Consider the following 18,246-nt stretch of genomic DNA (forward strand, 5'->3'; position numbering starts at 1 on the left):
ACAGGAAATGCCTTCATCCGAGACATATCAATGAGTTTTCAGAAATTCCGGTGTATAAGCCGCACCATTGTATAAGCTGCACGTGCCCACATCATAAAATGGCACATTGTGGCGCGCACGAATCTGTGAGGACCAGTCAGCTCTTTATTTGACAGGAGCCAATCATGAGCTATGAAAAAACTCACAACAAGCTTGTCAAGCCATTGGAAATTGCAGGAGGTCATTACTCAATATAACAGCCTGACGGTTCTATCTTACAAACAACTAAACCCATCACACAGCAACTTAACACTCAAACATTTATACCTCCGAAATATCCAAATATGTACCAATATGGGTATAATAAAAAAAAAATATTTTAGTTTTCCCATAATGCATTTCATTTGAGAAAACCATTTCATTGGAGGAGCATAGAAAGCATAGAAAATGGTGGATGACTCTGCAATGCTGCTTCTGTCCACCAAACTGAGCCAGAGGACCCATGGCCCAAAGCCCAGAGGGAAGCTGACGTCACTGCAGCGCCCCAATGAATGCGTTGCCTTATGCCTTGTGGGAAAAATGTTGGGGTTATTTCATGTGAAAATAGTATATGTTTGTCAAATACACCTTTTTAGTGTTCAGTTGCTGTGTGATGAATTTAGTGTTGTTAGATAGCGTTCTTTGAAAGATGACACAGTGAGTCAGACTGTTATGTTGTTATACTGTTTTATATAATGACCTTCTGCGATTTCTAATTGGTTAACAAGCTTGTTGTGATTGCACTGATAGCTTGTGATTGGCTCCTGCCAAAGAAAGCTATCGTTTCCTCATTGACTTGCGAGTGGTACAGTATTTAAACAATTAGTAGTAGTTCTGAAGTAAAGGAGATGTCACGAGGTTAGAATTTAGCCATGAATTAGCCACACCGCTGTGTAAGCCGCAAGGTTCAAAGTTTAAGGAAAAAGTAGCGGCTTATACACCGGAATTTACGGTACTTGCCCGCCCAAGCTGGCTTAGTGTTCCTGTGACAGGTATCATAACCATGTTGAAACATGTCACATGGGAACAACAGCTTGTTCGGCCGTTGCCATCCTGGTGTCACATATTTGAGGCGTGTCTCAATGGAAATTTAATGATACTTGGTCAGCCATCGCAACCGAATGTGAACAAGGCTTTGGTTGGACAGAGATGAAGCAGCTTGTCCTATTTTAAGATATGACAAATGTATCACGGAGAGACTGCATTACAGTACTAAAGCCAACAGTGCAGAACCAGGTGACAAAATGAACCTCTCCACGTTACATTATCAAAAGGTGGAGGGATCCCTCCTTGTCACACTGCCCATGGAAAGCCAAAGTGACTTCGCAGTTGAACCTCCACTGAACTGGCTCTGAAGACCAGACCCACTCCAGCACTGAGGTGGTTTTGATGAAAAAAGGTTTGTTTTTGTTTTTTCTGAAAACAAGTGCTTGTGTGTGTGGTCAAGTGACAAAGTCATGCATTATACCATCAAGTGAGAGGTAGCAGGAAGACGATACAGGCATAATGGGGCTGAAATCAGTCTAATGTGGAACACACATTTCCTAATGGATAATAAAGCTTTCATTTCCTCAAGTGTCACTTGGAAAGATTTGGTGAGACAGCGAGAGATAACAGAGAAGTGTCTTAAAACACACAGAGTCCTGTCTTCTGACTATCACTGGTGAAAAAAAGGCCAAGGAAATGAAAGACAAATCTGCCTATGACTGTACCAATTTGATCAGATAGAATATAAGACGTAAAAATCTCCAGCAATGTAGAGTTGCGATGGGTTGCTGGGGAACAATGAGAACATTACAAGTGAGCGACTTAAGTCAGAAGACCAATTGTACAGTACTTTGTCACTCAAAGGACGCACTGCTCTCAAGTGGGGTTAGGAGTTGTGACTGAATGAAAGAGTAGCACAAGTCATGAATCTGTGAGCTACAGGCATTTTGTTTTCTTTGCTGGCTGCCTGCAGGAAAAGCAAATTCGTGTCATGAGAAGGAGGTAAATGTCTGGCCCTCACTTATCTGCTGCAAAAGTCAATCAATACCAAATGGAGTCAGCTGTTTATCAGCTATATAAGTTCAAGAGGAAAACAGTAACATCAAATAATATGATAATGATGAAATTCCCAAATTTTATGTAGACAAAAGTGGTCCGTCATAGCCGAAAACATTGGCTTTCCAAGATGCCAATGTTTTTGGCCATGGCTGTATGTCGACTTCAACTTATAGCAACACGATCTTGATCAATTGTGCGACATAGACACAATATTGTGTCTTGCCTACAGTTAAACATGGTGGCGGAAACATCTGGAACTGGGGCTGCATGAGTGCTGCTTCCAGCATATGCTATGACCTTCTGGAGCAGAGCAATCCCAGCGCAAGATGACAACACAAGGCTCTGCGATGCCATCATGGAGTTGGCAGAGGGTTCCAATGACAACCTGTTCATCTGTGGTCAATTCAATGTACAAGAGGATTAAAGGAATAGTTTGAAATGTTTGACTTGAAATTGTATGACATCCCCATCAGCATCGTAGTCCAATAACAGCGACTTATCCCCCATTTGTTCTCCTAAGTTTAGTTCTGGTCAGATCTCTCAAACTTCCCAAAACGCTTGCCGTTATATCTGTGTCCCGCCGTATCCCGGCGCACTGTCGCCTGTGCGTTCATGTGAATGTGACGAAGACACTCCCATCTTCTTCCGCTGTGGAAGAAGATGGGATGGGACATACAGTATGTAAACAAGATGGCCGCGGTGCTCCGTCGGGGAAGTAGATGCGAGCGTCTTTGTCACATACGCATGAACGCACAGGTGACAGTGCGCAGGAATACGGCGGGAGACAAATCTATAAAGTCAAGCATTTTGTGAGGTTTTGAGAAGCCAACGTCTTTACTTCATTGTCTCCAGCAACTAATTGGAACTACGTTCTTCATCACAGAAATCTGACCAGAACTGGACTTAGGAGACCAAGTAGGGGGTATGTGGCTGTTATTGGACTACAATGCTGATGGTGATGTCCTACAACTTCATGTCAAAAAATCCAAACTATCCATTTAAGGCAGTGCTAGATGGTGCTTGCACAAAATACTGACAATTTGGCCACAATTTGGACATGCTTAGTGTGAGTGTGAACAAAGATGTATTCAGGTTTTTATTTCTACAGTGTTGTACCTTAACGATAGATGAAATTGAGAAGATCACATTGCTTCTGAAATGTGAAGGGGTGTACTCACTTTTGTGAGATACTGTATATATATTTCTGCAGAGATATTACACAATTCAAAATGGGATTTTTTCAATTGAAATATGAAAACATTTTGAGTAAGGGCAAACATTTCACAAGGCTGAACTTGCAATACAATGCACAACTGTATACATACAGTAACTTGCAGCTACAGTGCGTCCTCCTCCAGGTGTTCTGCCCCAGTTACTTTGGATATTTATCACTGTCGAGGCCGTTTCGTTTGTTTATTTCTTCACTCAGTTTGATGTGAATGAGATTCTCCCAGAGGGTCATTTTACTTGCACCTCGTCGGGGCTCAAGCATGTCACCCACAACACACTGCACAAGTGCACTTCTTGCATTTGCGAGGGTCAAATATTAAAAAATACATTTATGTCAGTTCATGCTGTTTGAGCCTTGTGTGACTGCTGACAAGGAACCAAGAACAGAAGGACTAGAACTACCTGAGGAGATCAAATGTACTCCCCTAAACATAAATGATGGTGACCGGGTACGGTAACATTGAACAAACTTACCGTAGAAGATCCCACATGCATACCTGTGGTGACAGTGAACATGACAACAGACCACTCTGGCCTTTAGTTTCGTAGGTCAGAATGATCTGCTGACTGCCAGCGTTGAGCTAATTTGAGCGTCTAACAGTGAACACCAGACTCACCGTTTGGAACCTCAAAACTATAACGCTTTACACTGAATACTAAATTGGTTTTACCTTTTGTGATATTAAATGTAAGACAATTAAATACAGTAAATGAAAGTCCTTACCTTCAAAGAGTCAAAACAGGCGATCACTCTCCCATTTTCCACCTGGCAGCTTTTAGGTGGGTGGGCAAATTTGCACTCTTCATCACTGCGTGAGCAAGTCCCCCTCTGAAACTGCCGACACACTTCCAGGGTCAGCCATTTTGTGTCACGTATGGAAGCAATGTTCAGAGCCATGTCAGCGTCGCTGGCTGGTTTGGAGCAGAGCCACTTGGTTTCGGGAGGAGGCACGTCCTCTGAGGAGCTGTTGCTGGATTCCAGGGATAACAGCTGATGGAAGTTTCGGCTGAAAACAACCCGTTTCAGCTCAACGGATAAGATTTGTCGCTGCAGACAGGAAAGTGGAGGTAATGAACTGGCAAAGTCTTGTGTGTGAGCAGAACATGGGGCTGCTGTCGAGCAATTTGTCACTTAAACAGTGGATTGTTCATCACTCAGCAAGAATCAAGTGCAAACATCTGACAAAGCAGAGGAAGCATTCTCACAGATGACTTCAGTTGCTTTTGCCAGTGACACAAAAATGTCCAAAAATGTTGTTGGAGAGCAAGAAGAAGATTCTGAAGGACTAAAGCAAGTGTCTGAACGTCCTGTCTCGACTGCAGATGGGCTCAGGAATTCCTTAACGCTATCACGGATCTTCAAGTAGGGATGCTGTCTCACAAGGCACTTTCTGTCAGCGATCTGGAGTGGAGAAGAGAACAATATATGGGAAATACAATGAGTATGATGCTGGGGTGATCTGCCTGCAGAATAAAAGAAAAAGTAATGTAACTGTTCTTCAACATACAAAATAAACGGTAAAAACCTCAGTAATGTGAGACTACAGACAAGACAAGACCCTGGAGGTCCAATCCACCTAGTGGAGCCATGGTCGGCACGATGGCCTAGCCAATACAAAACTGCACGGCGCAGCACTATTCTGGGCCACTGTCCAGAAGTCAGAGAGTGACCGAAACAGATGCAGATGCCAGTGCCAGACATCATTTCCACACAGGACAGTGTCCTACTATAGTCGCTGTCAAAACTAGATGCTGGCTAACGGACAGCAGGCCATCAATTGTTGTCTGGGGACAGAAGAGGGGACAATTGCTTGAGCAACCAACGGAGAACGTGACCTTTCTGTTGAGCTTATGTACTGTAATTTAACACCAAGCTACTGTGCAAGAAAACGTGGTTGGCACATCTGGAAATGTTTCTGTCTAAAGAGGGAACAGAGAAACAAAGGCAGGGGATACCACACAGCCCCTTTTTACAGAAAGGCTGTGAAAACCTAAAGATTTGGCTAAAATAGACCCCTTAAAAACATTCGAATCGCAAGTTCACAGCAGACAAACGTTGCAACCTCTTATTCAGCATGCATATGTTTGTGCTGTAAAAATTGTTACAAATATGACTATGGTGGCCCCTGGGAGGAGAAAGAAGAGAAAAAGACAAGCGTTTGAATACAGAAACTGGTATCAACTAAGCTTGTAGAGACTTGTAATCTCAATAACACGGTGAAGGAAATCCTTTTTCAAATTCTTTTTAGGGAGAATACACATCTGACAGGACCTGAGGAAATTCAGTTGGCAGAGTCTTGTTAGCTACTGTTCACATCTTTAGTCTACATTCATCTTTAGTGGGGGAACTCAAAAATACAGTTTGCAGTTTTGGCCCTAAACAGCAAATACTGTATGCTACATCTGTCACGATAATCAGTGAATCAATCAACTGTACGATAAATAAAAACAAACTCAATAATTGTGCCGGCCTCTATTTATTGGCATGTGCGTGCATGCTTGTCTTTCACATCTCTGTCCACTAACCAGGAGTCACTCTGTGCATCTGCAGGGCCCAATGAAATCCGTTTTCTTTTTATATTTTTATTTTTCCATGTTTCCATGTTTCCATGTTTTTTAGAATTCCGTTTTTTACATTTTACACTTATTTTACCTGCATCGAGTGCGTACTTTTGTGACAGTAAATAAAATGTCCGCTAATAAAATACAAAAATCCTTAAATTTATTGATGCAATACATTATTAGCCAATTTTGCCCACTATTTCAGAAACAGATGTAGTGTGGCTAACTTTTCTAATTGTGTTTGTGTTTTGTGTGTGTTGAGAATGTGTGTTTACGGGTAAGACGAGCTGGGTGCAAGAATAAACGTGCCTCTCGTCTTTTTTCACTCAGAACTTGCATGTCGTTAGCAGGCATTGTAAAATGCTCGCTCACATTAAAGCTCATGTACTCTTCCAGCCTGAGTCGCACACACACAGCAGCATCAGAATGCTCTGCTAAACTAAGCTAACACTGCTAGCTTCCATTCATGCTCCGTAAGGGAAGTTTCCTCCAATCTTCGTCTGTGTTTCAGGTCGCCATTTCAACATTTACTTGGGGAGGGGGTGGGTTAGTGTTTGTGATGAGATGCCGCCACAATTGAGCAGTCCGCCTGGGAAATACTTCACCAATCAAACAATCCTTCTCCTGACAATGACATATACAACAGTAAATCTCGTTTTTATTGGCCAATTCCACGATTCTGCGGAAATCATAGGACCCTACATCTGTCTCAACACCTGGGCCCGTTGGTTCTATAGTGGAGGGAACAGCATGAGTGAACCCTCCTGTCAGTCATTCAGTCCCTTTGTCCCCGTGGGCAGAGGATGGGCTGCTAGCGAGTGCACACGTAGCAGCAGCACTCTGTGTGCACTCACTAGACTTTGTGGCATGGAAAAGTTTGTAACAAAGACCCGGGTTTCCGCTACATATAATTGATCGTGGCGGTGCGCCACTACAAAATAAAATAAATATGTCGTAAAAATGTTACACTGCGCTTTCTTTTGATTTATTTTCAAAAGCATGCACCGGAATTGCCTTGCTGGCACTTGCGCATGTGACCAGATACGCGACACGCCTTGTGTTGACGTATTGTCGGGAGGCTCAGCCTATCTACGCCTATCACAGCCTATCACAGGCTCAGCCTATCTATGCCAGCGTGTGTGATCGCTCACGTTTCAATCTCATTCCACTTTCTGCCATTTTTGTTTACATGCCTGTCTGGTGGCATCTAGCTAGCTCGTTTTTGTCGACTTACTTTTTTAAAGTGTCATTTAACAATCTTGCTCTCTTGTCATGATTATAATACTTATGGCTTGTCTTCAAAATACTAGTTGTGTGTCAAAGTTGTGCAACCGAAACACGTTGTGTGTACAGCTTTAGACAGTGACGCTATCACAGGGGTCTCCACCAGGTAGCTCCTCTGCTAGCAGTAGCTTAGAGGAGTTGAGTAGTTCACCAAAGAATATTTGCTTCGCCTCTTAGCATTTTTATAAGTGTTCTATTCAAACATGACGCCTGTATTTAATGACAAATGAGCACAATTGCAAATAAAGCACAATTTAAATGTTGGCAGTGCTCTCAGCAACTTTGCCATTAAATTAACAGCTTTGCAATGTTCTCGGTTCATGTTCTGCTAGTTGTGGAAAAAACTTAAATAAATAAGTCATTAAAAACTTGTTTTTTTTTTTATGCAGACGCAGCAGCGGCACGACACAGCGGCCTTCCCATGCAGCCCACCACCACAGCTTCAAAAAATATTAGGGAAAATTAAATAAATCATACAAAACGGTGGAACTTACATTTCAGCTGCCGTGATTCGCCACGTCTAAGACCTCATTGCGCAAACGCATTTTTCTGCATCCAAAACATGTACTTTGACCAAACTCAGAGAAAACGCTACACCTCATTAAACCCAAACAGCGTATTCCGCACACAATGTTGTGAAAAGTGAATCAAGGAAGGGTGTAAATGAGCAAATGAGCTGATGTCTGCATTGACACACATGTGAGTATTTCCATGGTTTTTCTCTGTGTTTTTGGTCAATATTCAGACAATAACAAAAATGACACTGATTCAAAATCACAACTACTTTGATTGATGGTGATTTTTATTCAAGTGCAATTTTTGCTAAAAGAGACTGAGACGTTTTTTGTTTGTTGAATTTATTTGGTCGTTTTTTTTTTGTTTAATTTATTCCATGTAAACGCTCTTGACATTCCAATTACAACATCAAATACTCTTTTGATAAATTAAAGTTGCAGGCTTTACAAAAATGATGCCATAAATTATCATTACATGAATTAAAAAATGGTCTCTAATATTGAGAATAATATTGCTTATCCGCAATCATTTGTGGGACAATTATCATCTAGCAAAATTTGTTATCATGATAGGCCTACTGTATACCGTACATTCCGGACTATAAGCCGCACCCATTCAATTTAAAAACAGCCTTTTTCCAAACAGTGCGTGTAAAACGTCTAGTAACAGTAGCCTGCCAGAAAAGTCATTCATCGCTGTCCTCATCCTCCTCCTGGGAACTAAAACCACCAAAGCGCCACTCAAACCTGAAAGCTGCATCACGTACACCTCTACACGCGTCCTCCATGATGGGAGCGCGTGTACGAAGCACAAAATGAGTGCTCCGAAGCACACAAGATGCCGCGAGACCAGAGCGTGACCACAAATTAGCTGCATCACTCTAAAACGCAGGGTTCAAAGTCTGAGCGGCTTATACATTGGAAATTACTGTATCTACTTTAAGTCATTAATTTACTTGATTTACTCTTGAAATTGCCCAACAACCCTACACTGCTCCGATCTTCTTGAATCCGGATCTTTGTCTAGCAAAGCCCTGTCCCACTTTAGTTGTTGTCATGGCTGGCGAGTCCAGAAGCTTGTCGGCCAAATCTGTCAAGAACAGTGGCTCCACTCTCCACAGCAGGATTTAATTTCACACCATTTCCCCACGGAGGGGGCCAATCACTTTGGAAGAGACAGTCAGGTGGAAATCAAGCCAGATCTGACCTTTAACAATTAAACCCATCTTATTTTTAGAAGTCATAAGAAGTCTGTGATCAAGCTCACCTACTTTGTGAAAATGTATGAAGAGAGAAAAGTGCCTTTTCTCTTCTCTCTCTCAGGGTGATAATTCCTAAAATGACAGAGTTGTGGTCTTGAACCACAGCCACCACGCATTTTTCATTTGTTTGAGGGAGAACTTTGAGGATCATAAAAGGGGGAAAAAAAACTGTCATTCGAGATGGAAACCTTGCACGATTGGCAAAACAAAACTGCCTTGGACCGCTCCACTGTGCACAGCTTTGGTTTAGTCTGAAGAGTCTGGTCCGGGGCCTCGGATCGTATCAACTTCTCTTGGCTTAGCCTAGCTTAGCTTGTGCTCGTGCGGCCTGTCTTAGTTTATGCGGAGCTTAGCCGGCGTTCTTCAGGCACTAAGCAACAATAAAGGTAGGAAAGGACAGATGGTCCAACACCCTGTTTTGATCGCAGAGATTAACACGCTCATGTGGGGAATGCAATGCTGTGAGATGCGTACTTGTATTGGGTGGGTCAATATTCAGTTATATGGGATGCATTAAAATCAAGGCTTTTACCTGTATACGGCTACTTTTCAAAGCCAAAACTACTCTTGAGTATTTTATGCTTAGCATCAGCATGCATCCCCCTCCCCTCTGTGTCATCAGCAAAGTTGATAGACAGGGTGACCTGTGAAACAGGATGGAGATGTAAAGAAAAGCACCACAGTACTGGACATTATGGATTACTGACGCTTACTAAAGCCAGCTGGCAAGGGCATTATCTTACTAGTCTGCTTAATTGTATGAGAGTCAGCGGGACTGGGGCGTCTCGAGTGAAAGTCATTGGCTTGACCTCTGAATACCGTGTATGTTACCTGTATGGTACCTGTGCACTCTATGGCGTGTGATGCAGTTTATCTTAGCTGCTTTTGCCGGTTGTGAGCGTTGTGATGTTTGCTATGGCTGAGGCCAGGTGTGACCTGCACAATTACATTAAATTACTGTGAAAAAAAAGCTCATGAGAAGCTAGCCTTGAGGCTGCATTTCCACTTGTTGCCATTTTATGCTGGAAAACCACTGCGATGGAGCCATTTGCATGGCCAAGAGGAACACGTGCTCAATGTTACTCATGGCTGTGAAGAGTAGACCGCATTGTCGGGGAGAAATAGGAAAATGTTCCATTTCCTGTGTGTAATGGAAAATGAAGGTGCCTTGTAACACAGGGTTTCTAAAATGTCCCTTTGTTTCTAGCAAGCCTAACCTAGCTTTCCAGGTGACATCAGTGGCTTGTTTGTGTGAAAAATGTTGCTTTCAATGTTTCCTCCTCCCGGGGAGAAACAGAGCGGGTCTATTGCTTGGATGTAATACAGTGCTTATGAAATTGTATTTGACATAAACCTGGGTTCCTGGAGTTGAATAATAAGCACCATTAGCGGTAAGGACGAGCGAGTGAGACTCCACCAGGACTAAGCTAACATTCGGACGCAAAACAAGAAGCATTTCACAGAGTCAGCAGATTGGTGTGCTGCACATCATAATAGCCTTAGCTCGTGACCCGAATGGCCTTGTTCATGATATGGGCCAGGTCTTTCTCCGCCTTGTTAGGTGAGATTACTTAACTCTTTCCATCATGTTTATCTTTCTATACGCAGAACTAGGTGACATTTGATTTATGTAATTGTTCTTCTGTGCACGGCACAGTACCTACGGGAGTTCTCGTCTGCCCTGTCGCATTGTGATTTACTTTTTGACAGACTCGGAATTTCTCAGTAAATGACACATGAATCTTCGTGACAAAATTCAGACAAAAACAGGAGGAGGTTATGAATGTGCACAATTTGGTGCTGATACAAATTCAGATTTGCTGACCTTAGCAGAGGTGTGCCGTTGTAGGTACTGTTTTCTCACTGCAAGACAACACCGGCTTCTGTTAAATGTTGCTCATTACAAGAATCAAATCAAATGAGACAAATCACCTTAAAAAAAGGTCCGGTGCCCTCAAAGCGCATGGGTGCTGAATGACTCAGCAAACTCTCTTTCATATTGTCTAAAAAAAACACCCACCTCAAAATCTTTCCAACATGGTCACCAAAATGTTCATAAAGCCTGCTTCTACAAACCGTCCCACTATTTTGTTGACAGGAAGGGCAACACTGATGTTCAATTTTACAAAAGCACCTACTTTTGCCTGATTTAGCGCCAGATGTGCGACACCACCCTCGCCTGTTAGCAGTTATGTCAATATGGAGATATGGCATGATTCATGATCAAAGTGCGTGTTTTATTTTAAAAGTCGCCGCTCATTTGCGGCTGTTAGACACCAGAATTTCCTCATTTGCACAAACAAAGCTTACATGTCGGTGAACACTTTCAAGTCAGGCCATACAAGCAAACTTTAGAACCTGTAACAGGCAGCGACATGGCCTACATGCTGAAGTGAAAAATATGTAACTCATGTGGCTGCTGACATTTGCACTGTTGGGGGAGTGAGTCCACTGCTGTGATAATGCCTCACTCCCTCTCAGGAGTGGGTGCAGTGAGACCATTACAGCACTGGAAACTGCAATAATGGTCCTAACTGGGAGGTTCTCCACATTCACTCATTTTCACCCTCACACAGATCCCTCTCCTATGACCCAGTCTGGAATGCAGCACAATGCAGCAGGCTATTTGAAAAATGATGTTTCTTTCCCACCTTGTTTCAGCGGGTCCCCGAGCTCGCACGTTTGCTGTCCCCGACATAAGAGGCACCTTGCGTGGCACTGTGCTTCCAGATACAGCACGGTTGTCTGCCTCAGCAACTGGAGTTAACGAGCATGTGAACTGTTGTCATTCCCCGCACGCTGCCCAGTGCCGCAACCAGAGGTCCACGCCGAGACGGATCCTCTCTCAATGTCTCTCTCACTCTCAGCCACGCAGCAAGCAAGCCAGCAAGTGAGGTAGGCAGGCAGGCGGGCGGGCGGGCAGGCAGGCGGGCGTGCAGGCAGCCGGACGCGCAAGCAGGAAGCAGAAGTGTGCCGACTCCAACTATGTGGCTGAAACATTTCCAGCTAGCCCCCCGCCTACACACGCACGTAAAGCCAGCCCCTTCCTGCCCACCAGCCTGTGATAAGGGCCTGCCCCATCACAGCTCCAGCCAATGGGAGAACAGCAGCTATATATCAATGCTGCCTGTGCTTCCCTATTGGAACAGTGCAGGGGATGGGGTGAACACTGCACTTACAGTAACATCCTCTGAATGCTAACCTGTCAAGGTGTTTCCCAAATGTTCTGCCCTGCCAAACTGTTAGGTCAGTCACTTTCACCTCAGTTTTGACCTTTTATGCAACGCTGCTTGATGTCAAGGATATATGGGTAGAAACTCTCCACGTCTTCACTGTAAGTGGATGATCCTATCCGTCCTTCCTATCTGTCTGCGTTCTATTGATATGTCACACCATCCCCCCAGGAAACAAGAGCACCGCACCTCCTCCCTTCATCATCCAGACAGACACTCCAATCATTCACATCCCTCTTCCTTCCACCCTCTAAGCTCTCTTTCACGCAGAATTGTAATCACGTTACCCAGTTTGATGGACTATAATCACAGTATAGAGAACGTTTCTGTTACTGGCGGCGGGGCTGTCCAACCAATCCTCCCATCACCCCCCCTCCGCCCTTCCATCCAGCTGATGACATGCTGGTTGGCATCATGTGAGCGGTGAACCTGGGCGCCACAGAAGTGATGAGTCAGAGATCCAGATTCAATCGAACAGCTGTACCGTCTGTGCCTCTCGCTCTGTCTGCCTAAAACAAAGGCTGTGAATGACGCGGCAGCCTGGGTGTTTCGTTGATATCTGTGGGCTAAACATGCTTCACGGTTCTGTGATAAGCAAACCTGATAAACAGTCTCGCAATGACACTCTATACTGCCTGACGTCATCTTGTGAGAAGACATAGTCTAGCCCTCTGCTATTACGTGACACATGGGGGAGGCGAGATTTTACAGCTCCTGTCAACGTCTGGGACCCCAAGCCTCTACCTTCCGGGACGTAGTACCAGAAATTGATTTTTGCACCCTCAGTGATCGTCGTAGAAGTGCTGTATGCTCGCTGTTTCCGAGGTCACAGCATTGGTGCTTTAGCATGTGTAGCATTTAGGGGAAAACCACACTTTTTTTCTTTTTTTTATTTTGCCCATCATCCACAATCCTTATGTGAAACACGAGCACCCATATTTCGCTTATTTGTGCATTCTAAAGAGAGAAAAACAGTTAGCATGAGGGCTCTAACAATGCACGTCATGGGACACACTTATTTCGACCATAAAAAAACACTAAAAAACTTACAACAATGTTTTGGCGTTTTATATCCATGCTGTGACCGTGCAGCAACAGGCACAAACGATACATCCGCCATCGGTAGCAGCATCAAAAGCGCGTGTCTGTTTGCAACTGCTAATCATGGCAGACTCAGTGAGAGCCGCCGACGACTAGTGAGGATGAGGATCCAGAACCTCATCTTTTTGAGCCTGAATAAACGGAGGACAAGCTACAGCCCGCAAGAAGAGAGAGTGAATGGAGGTCACCACCGGCATGACTTGGTGGTATAAATGTGGAGCTTCCCAAGCCATGCCGACAGAAACGGAGTGTTTCTGCTGCACTGGGTGGCATACAGTCTTACCATCAATGGACAGGCTCGTGTGTATGGAGAGGAGGACAATGATCCAAGAGACTGCATCACAACGAACAAGGAATCGTTCCTGCTAACAAACCCTTCCGTGATAGCAAATTATTTCCACCTCCCCAAAATGAACTGGAAATGACGCCCCAAGACGGCTGGACCAGACGGACAACTGTACATTGAGTAAGTCACCATGATGTTGATTCTGATACTTGGCCACATCAGGCCTGCCAAGCGTCTTAATCTGGCCCATCAGGCGTTTCCAAATACCTATTTTAAAATCTTTAACATCGAAGCTGTATGCGGAAACGTGACTTGCAGTGCTATTGGAGCAGGAAATAGTCAGATTGTACAAAAAGATGATCCAAACACCACAACACGTCAACACGCAAGTGGCGCACAACGTAACCTGCCCATTGCACCATCTGGGCATACAAATAAATAAATAAATCTTCGCAAAATACCTATGCCAAAATTACACCCATATAGTCCTGCCGCAAGGCATGCTGGGTAGCTTGTGGTACTCTCTCTTCCAACATTTTGCTGTGTTTGTCACATTTTTGCTTGATTGCAAAATACGTTGGGGGGGGTCGTCAAGCAAGTAAACGAGGAGGGACGTTATAACACACTGTTGATATCAACGTTTTACTGTTCATAGCTCATGTTGTTGTTGCCGCTGGACTACCCGGCATACCTTGCGGCACTTGTAAATAACAGCTTAAGTTACGTGTTATGTTTCCCACTTTGCTGTTGTTTATCACCCACGTAGTTGTAGCAGTTGATTTATGTGATGCGTTGATGTGTTGTGTTTTCGTTTCGTTGCACCACGAGTAAGTATGTCATGAGTAAGTATGTGACGTTGTTCTCTTCGATCAAATTGTTTTGGAATGGGTCTCGGTAGTGCCGTGAGGCGCTGCGTCACTACGCCAGAAAAATAGTTCTTCTTGTTGTCTGCTACAATAACTATGTCCCTCTAGCTTGGTTTGTATAGAGTTATTACAGTTATGTAAATAGTAGAACATACTTGCCGTTTTTGGAGGTTTTTTTGGGGATTTATAGTTGAAATAGGTGCATTGTCAGCTCCCACATGCTAGCTGTTTTTCTCTCTTTAGAACACACAGAAAAGGGAAAGACATGCGTGGTCATGTTTCACATGAGGATTGTGGATGATGGGCAAAAGTGCAGTATTCCTTTAAGGAGCAATTGAAAAACGGAAAGCTACTATTTGCATTTGATTGGACCGACGTCAATCGTGCAGCATCAATTTCTTTCATTTGACAACACACCTCAATGATCTCATTACTCATATAACAATTGCAGCTTATGACCGTGTCCCTCCTAAACAGATTTTTCCAGCAGGAAAACAAACAAAAGCCTCGCAGACAAACAAGCTGAGCCACTTCCTTCCCTCACAGTATCCCCTCCCCGCCTATCACGGCTGTCCTGTTTGACCCCGACCCAGTCTGGCTCACTCACACATTACTAGATTTAGGATTTCTGTGGCCTGCAGCGATTTCATTTCCAAAATAGAAAAGCGTTATTCTTAAACAATGGCTGATTACATCAAATGAAGATTGATGTGGGTGAAAATGCCCTCGGTTATGATGTGGAGGAACTAACAAATGAATGGGTAAACACGGCAAGCTCAGAATTAGGGCACTAAAGAAAGATCAATAAAAGGGCAGCTGTCTTGTCTATTATTAGACGTAATCAAATATCATGCAGCATTAAGTTGTGTTTCCTTCCGCTTGTAACCATTCTGTCGCACAACAGTCCACGTGATGTAAGAGAATAATGATGAAAACAGACTACTTTATTGTCTATATGTTACTTGTAGTCCGGTACTCGGGCCCGGACCAAAAATGAAAATATTTGCAAGGCCAACGGACTCTCTTGTCTGTCAAGTGTGAACGCACTGACTCAGCCTTGCCGGCCTGTATGTGCTCCTCTTTTTTGACAGTCACTCCCAAAACAGCACAGTACATAGCGGATTACTATTACTATTGAAGAGGAACCATCCTGACATTTTAAGCAAGGCGTTTCAGTTCTGCACAGCCAACCGTGTGGCTCTACTTGTGACTCATTAGAGCGCTTTATTTTTGCTCTTAGCAGGAATTAAGTGAAGGTGTCATTACATTCCGCGGAAGATGTTTTCATTATGAACTGTGTCATGCACAACGCCATTGCTCGATATTGCCAATTAGTTTATACAGTTTAAACTAAAGTGAATTAGAGTCCAGGGGGACCAGCGCGGCGTCACACGAGCTCATTACATCTGTGCTTTCACTTGTTGCCATTACCTTATAGCAGCGGAAAGGGCCAAACATGAGATTTGAGTATAATATGTCTGACAGTCCATGAAGTAACACGGGTATTTAGAGCAGTACAGCAAAATATGCTAACAGCTAAGCTAACTTGCTGCTCACTTACCTGATGGCGAACCTGTCAGATCCAGCTGCGCGTGACAGCGCTACTCGGTCGGTCGGAGGAGCGAAAGCCGCGGCCCGCCAAGAGACATCCAGCAAAGATGAGCAATCTGCGACATCCCACTACTTTACGGCAGGTAACTTTTGTTGAATTTCGAATAGTGTTTGAGCGAGTGACTGGTGGACTAGCTGTTACTCGCTACTCGTTAGCTTGCTAACTACTTTTAAGGCTTGGGAGGAAGCAACAAGCGATTTTGACAGTTCATGGACGCGTGTAAATGCGCCGCGCAAGAGGGGGTGGTGTTGCACGCGTCAAAACTGTAATAACACAATAGTAATCAATAGTTAAACACGTATCAATATATACTTTGACTACTATGTATTTAGAAACGGGCTAATTTACACATGTGTTTCTGGAGTTGCAGTAAAGCAACTTACAAGCGAGGAAAGACATACTCACACCCCACAGCAATCATGGAACAGCCCAGCAGAAGCAAGGGTAAAGGGAGGGGGTGCTTGTTGCCAAGGAAACAACATTGAATCTCCCTGAGGAATAAGATGTGGCTGATGATTTCTGAGCAAGTCACTGTCTGCCTATCAAAGTAGCCTCGCAGGACATGAAGACAACATTGCATATTAGATACAGTAAAAAAAAAACAACACAGTTTAAAACAAAATGTCATGAGAAAACATAATGTAAGCCACAGATTGCAAACTCACCAGACACATAATTTAATACATCTATAATACACCTGCTTTTCCAACTGCGATCATGTTAATTATCAGCAGTGTTTGGCAAAAAAGTAATTGAATTAGTAACATAATTACTCATTGATAAATGTATTTAGTTACGAGGGAAAGTAATTAATGCGTTACTTTTTGGAAAACCCTTCAAATATGGGAAATAATTACAATTTTGTTTTCTAGTGGCATTTGCATGTGATTTGGCCTGATGGCTGAGCTTGTGACTTGCAATTTTCTACCAAAGCGCTAGGGGGCAGCGTTTTCCTGAGAGTGAGCAGCAACATCTCTTGTTGCTTAGCTATTTCCTGTGTTGTGGTAGTGAACAATGAGAGAGTTGATATATACATATACAGTATACATGACGCGCCACATTGCACTGTTGACATTGTCACATTTGAAATAGTCATTAGTTATTACGGTAGGTCAGCCAGCATTTTATTAGGTTAGCAACATAATGTGGATCATCCAAATATGAGAAACATATCTCTCTGATACGGTTATTGTGTGATGATGCTTTGACAGATTGGACAAGCAGGGATTTATAGGTTCAGCTCATTAATGCATGATGAAGAGCAAACATGAAAAGTAAAACCTAACTAATGTTTAATGAAACATGAAAATAAAAACATTATGTTATTACAGATAGCAGCTCACGCACGTTGAGCTCAACTCCCAAGGCCGAATGTATTGATCTGAACACAGGGGTGGTTTTTGTAAAAAAAAAATACAATAAAAAATCCTGGTATACTATACTTCTCCAGCATTCTCTATACACCCACACACGGAAGCAAACCTGGGGGCTTGCATGATACTTTTCCTGCTGCAAAGCTATCAACATTTCTGTATTTACTTCCACGTGTAGGAAAAGCAATTAGTTGATACACTAAAGCCTTAAAAATTAAAAATAGCCTGACTACAGTTACACAGTGTGCTTGAACGCCTCATCACCTGCACAGTTCGGGGAGTACAGTGCACAGCAGGGCTCACGACCCATCGATCTTTGAGACATTGCCTCCATAGACATGCACCTCCAAAAAAATCGTCAAGCTGAGGCTCGTTAGGGCTGTGTTCAGCATTAGTCTGCACATCGAGCCCCTGACGTGGGCTCGACATAAATCATTGAATCACAGTGGAAACAAATATTTAAAAAAAACAGATGAAGAAACAAATATAATGTATAAAAGAGCAAAAATGGTAAAAACAGAGCAAAAGACACAATGAGAAAAAGCTGAAATGTTGACGCCAGCACCCAATAATAACACAAAAGCTCTGTATTTAAAAACAAAGCTTTAAATATGTATCACTTTTTACTTTACTTAATGCAAAATAAATCTACAAATACATCTATAATTTAAATATATATCTCAGTGATCTTGGTCTCAAAGAGGTTGATGACCACTGGTGTACAGAATAATAACAACCTCATTTTAATGACATCAATCCCAAAACACAATGTAATTACAAACCAAAAGACACAAATGACTTGTTAGATGCCAGACACAAAAGGCATATAACAAAATATATATTTCAAACACAAGTGGT

At 43.1% G+C, this 18,246-nt stretch overlaps 1 protein-coding gene across 16 annotated transcripts in view; it reads right to left on the reverse strand.

Annotated features, from left to right (window-relative positions):
• Window positions 1–16,205, reverse strand: part of mbnl2 (muscleblind-like splicing regulator 2) — a 53,702-nt gene extending 37,497 nt beyond the window's left edge. For 6 of the 16 annotated variants that reach the window (XM_054793612.1, XM_054793566.1, XM_054793637.1 and 3 more), the window contains exons 1-2: window positions 15,965–16,204; window positions 4,019–4,696 (exon numbers count right to left, since the gene is read on the reverse strand). In XM_054793612.1, coding sequence (XP_054649587.1) covers window positions 4,019–4,192 — 174 coding nt within the window. In that variant the 5' untranslated portion in view covers window positions 4,193–4,696; window positions 15,965–16,204. Of the gene's footprint in view, window positions 1–4,018; window positions 4,697–11,568; window positions 11,895–14,558; window positions 14,641–15,964 lie in introns of those variants that run through there. The other 10 variants (XM_054793661.1, XM_054793641.1, XM_054793691.1 and 7 more) reach the window with 6 other exon arrangements.
• Window positions 16,206–18,246: the final 2,041 nt, after the last annotated feature.

The sequence above is a fragment of the Dunckerocampus dactyliophorus genome, chromosome 1, assembly GCF_027744805.1.
Source record: "Dunckerocampus dactyliophorus isolate RoL2022-P2 chromosome 1, RoL_Ddac_1.1, whole genome shotgun sequence".
Lineage (NCBI taxonomy): Eukaryota > Metazoa > Chordata > Actinopteri > Syngnathiformes > Syngnathidae > Dunckerocampus > Dunckerocampus dactyliophorus.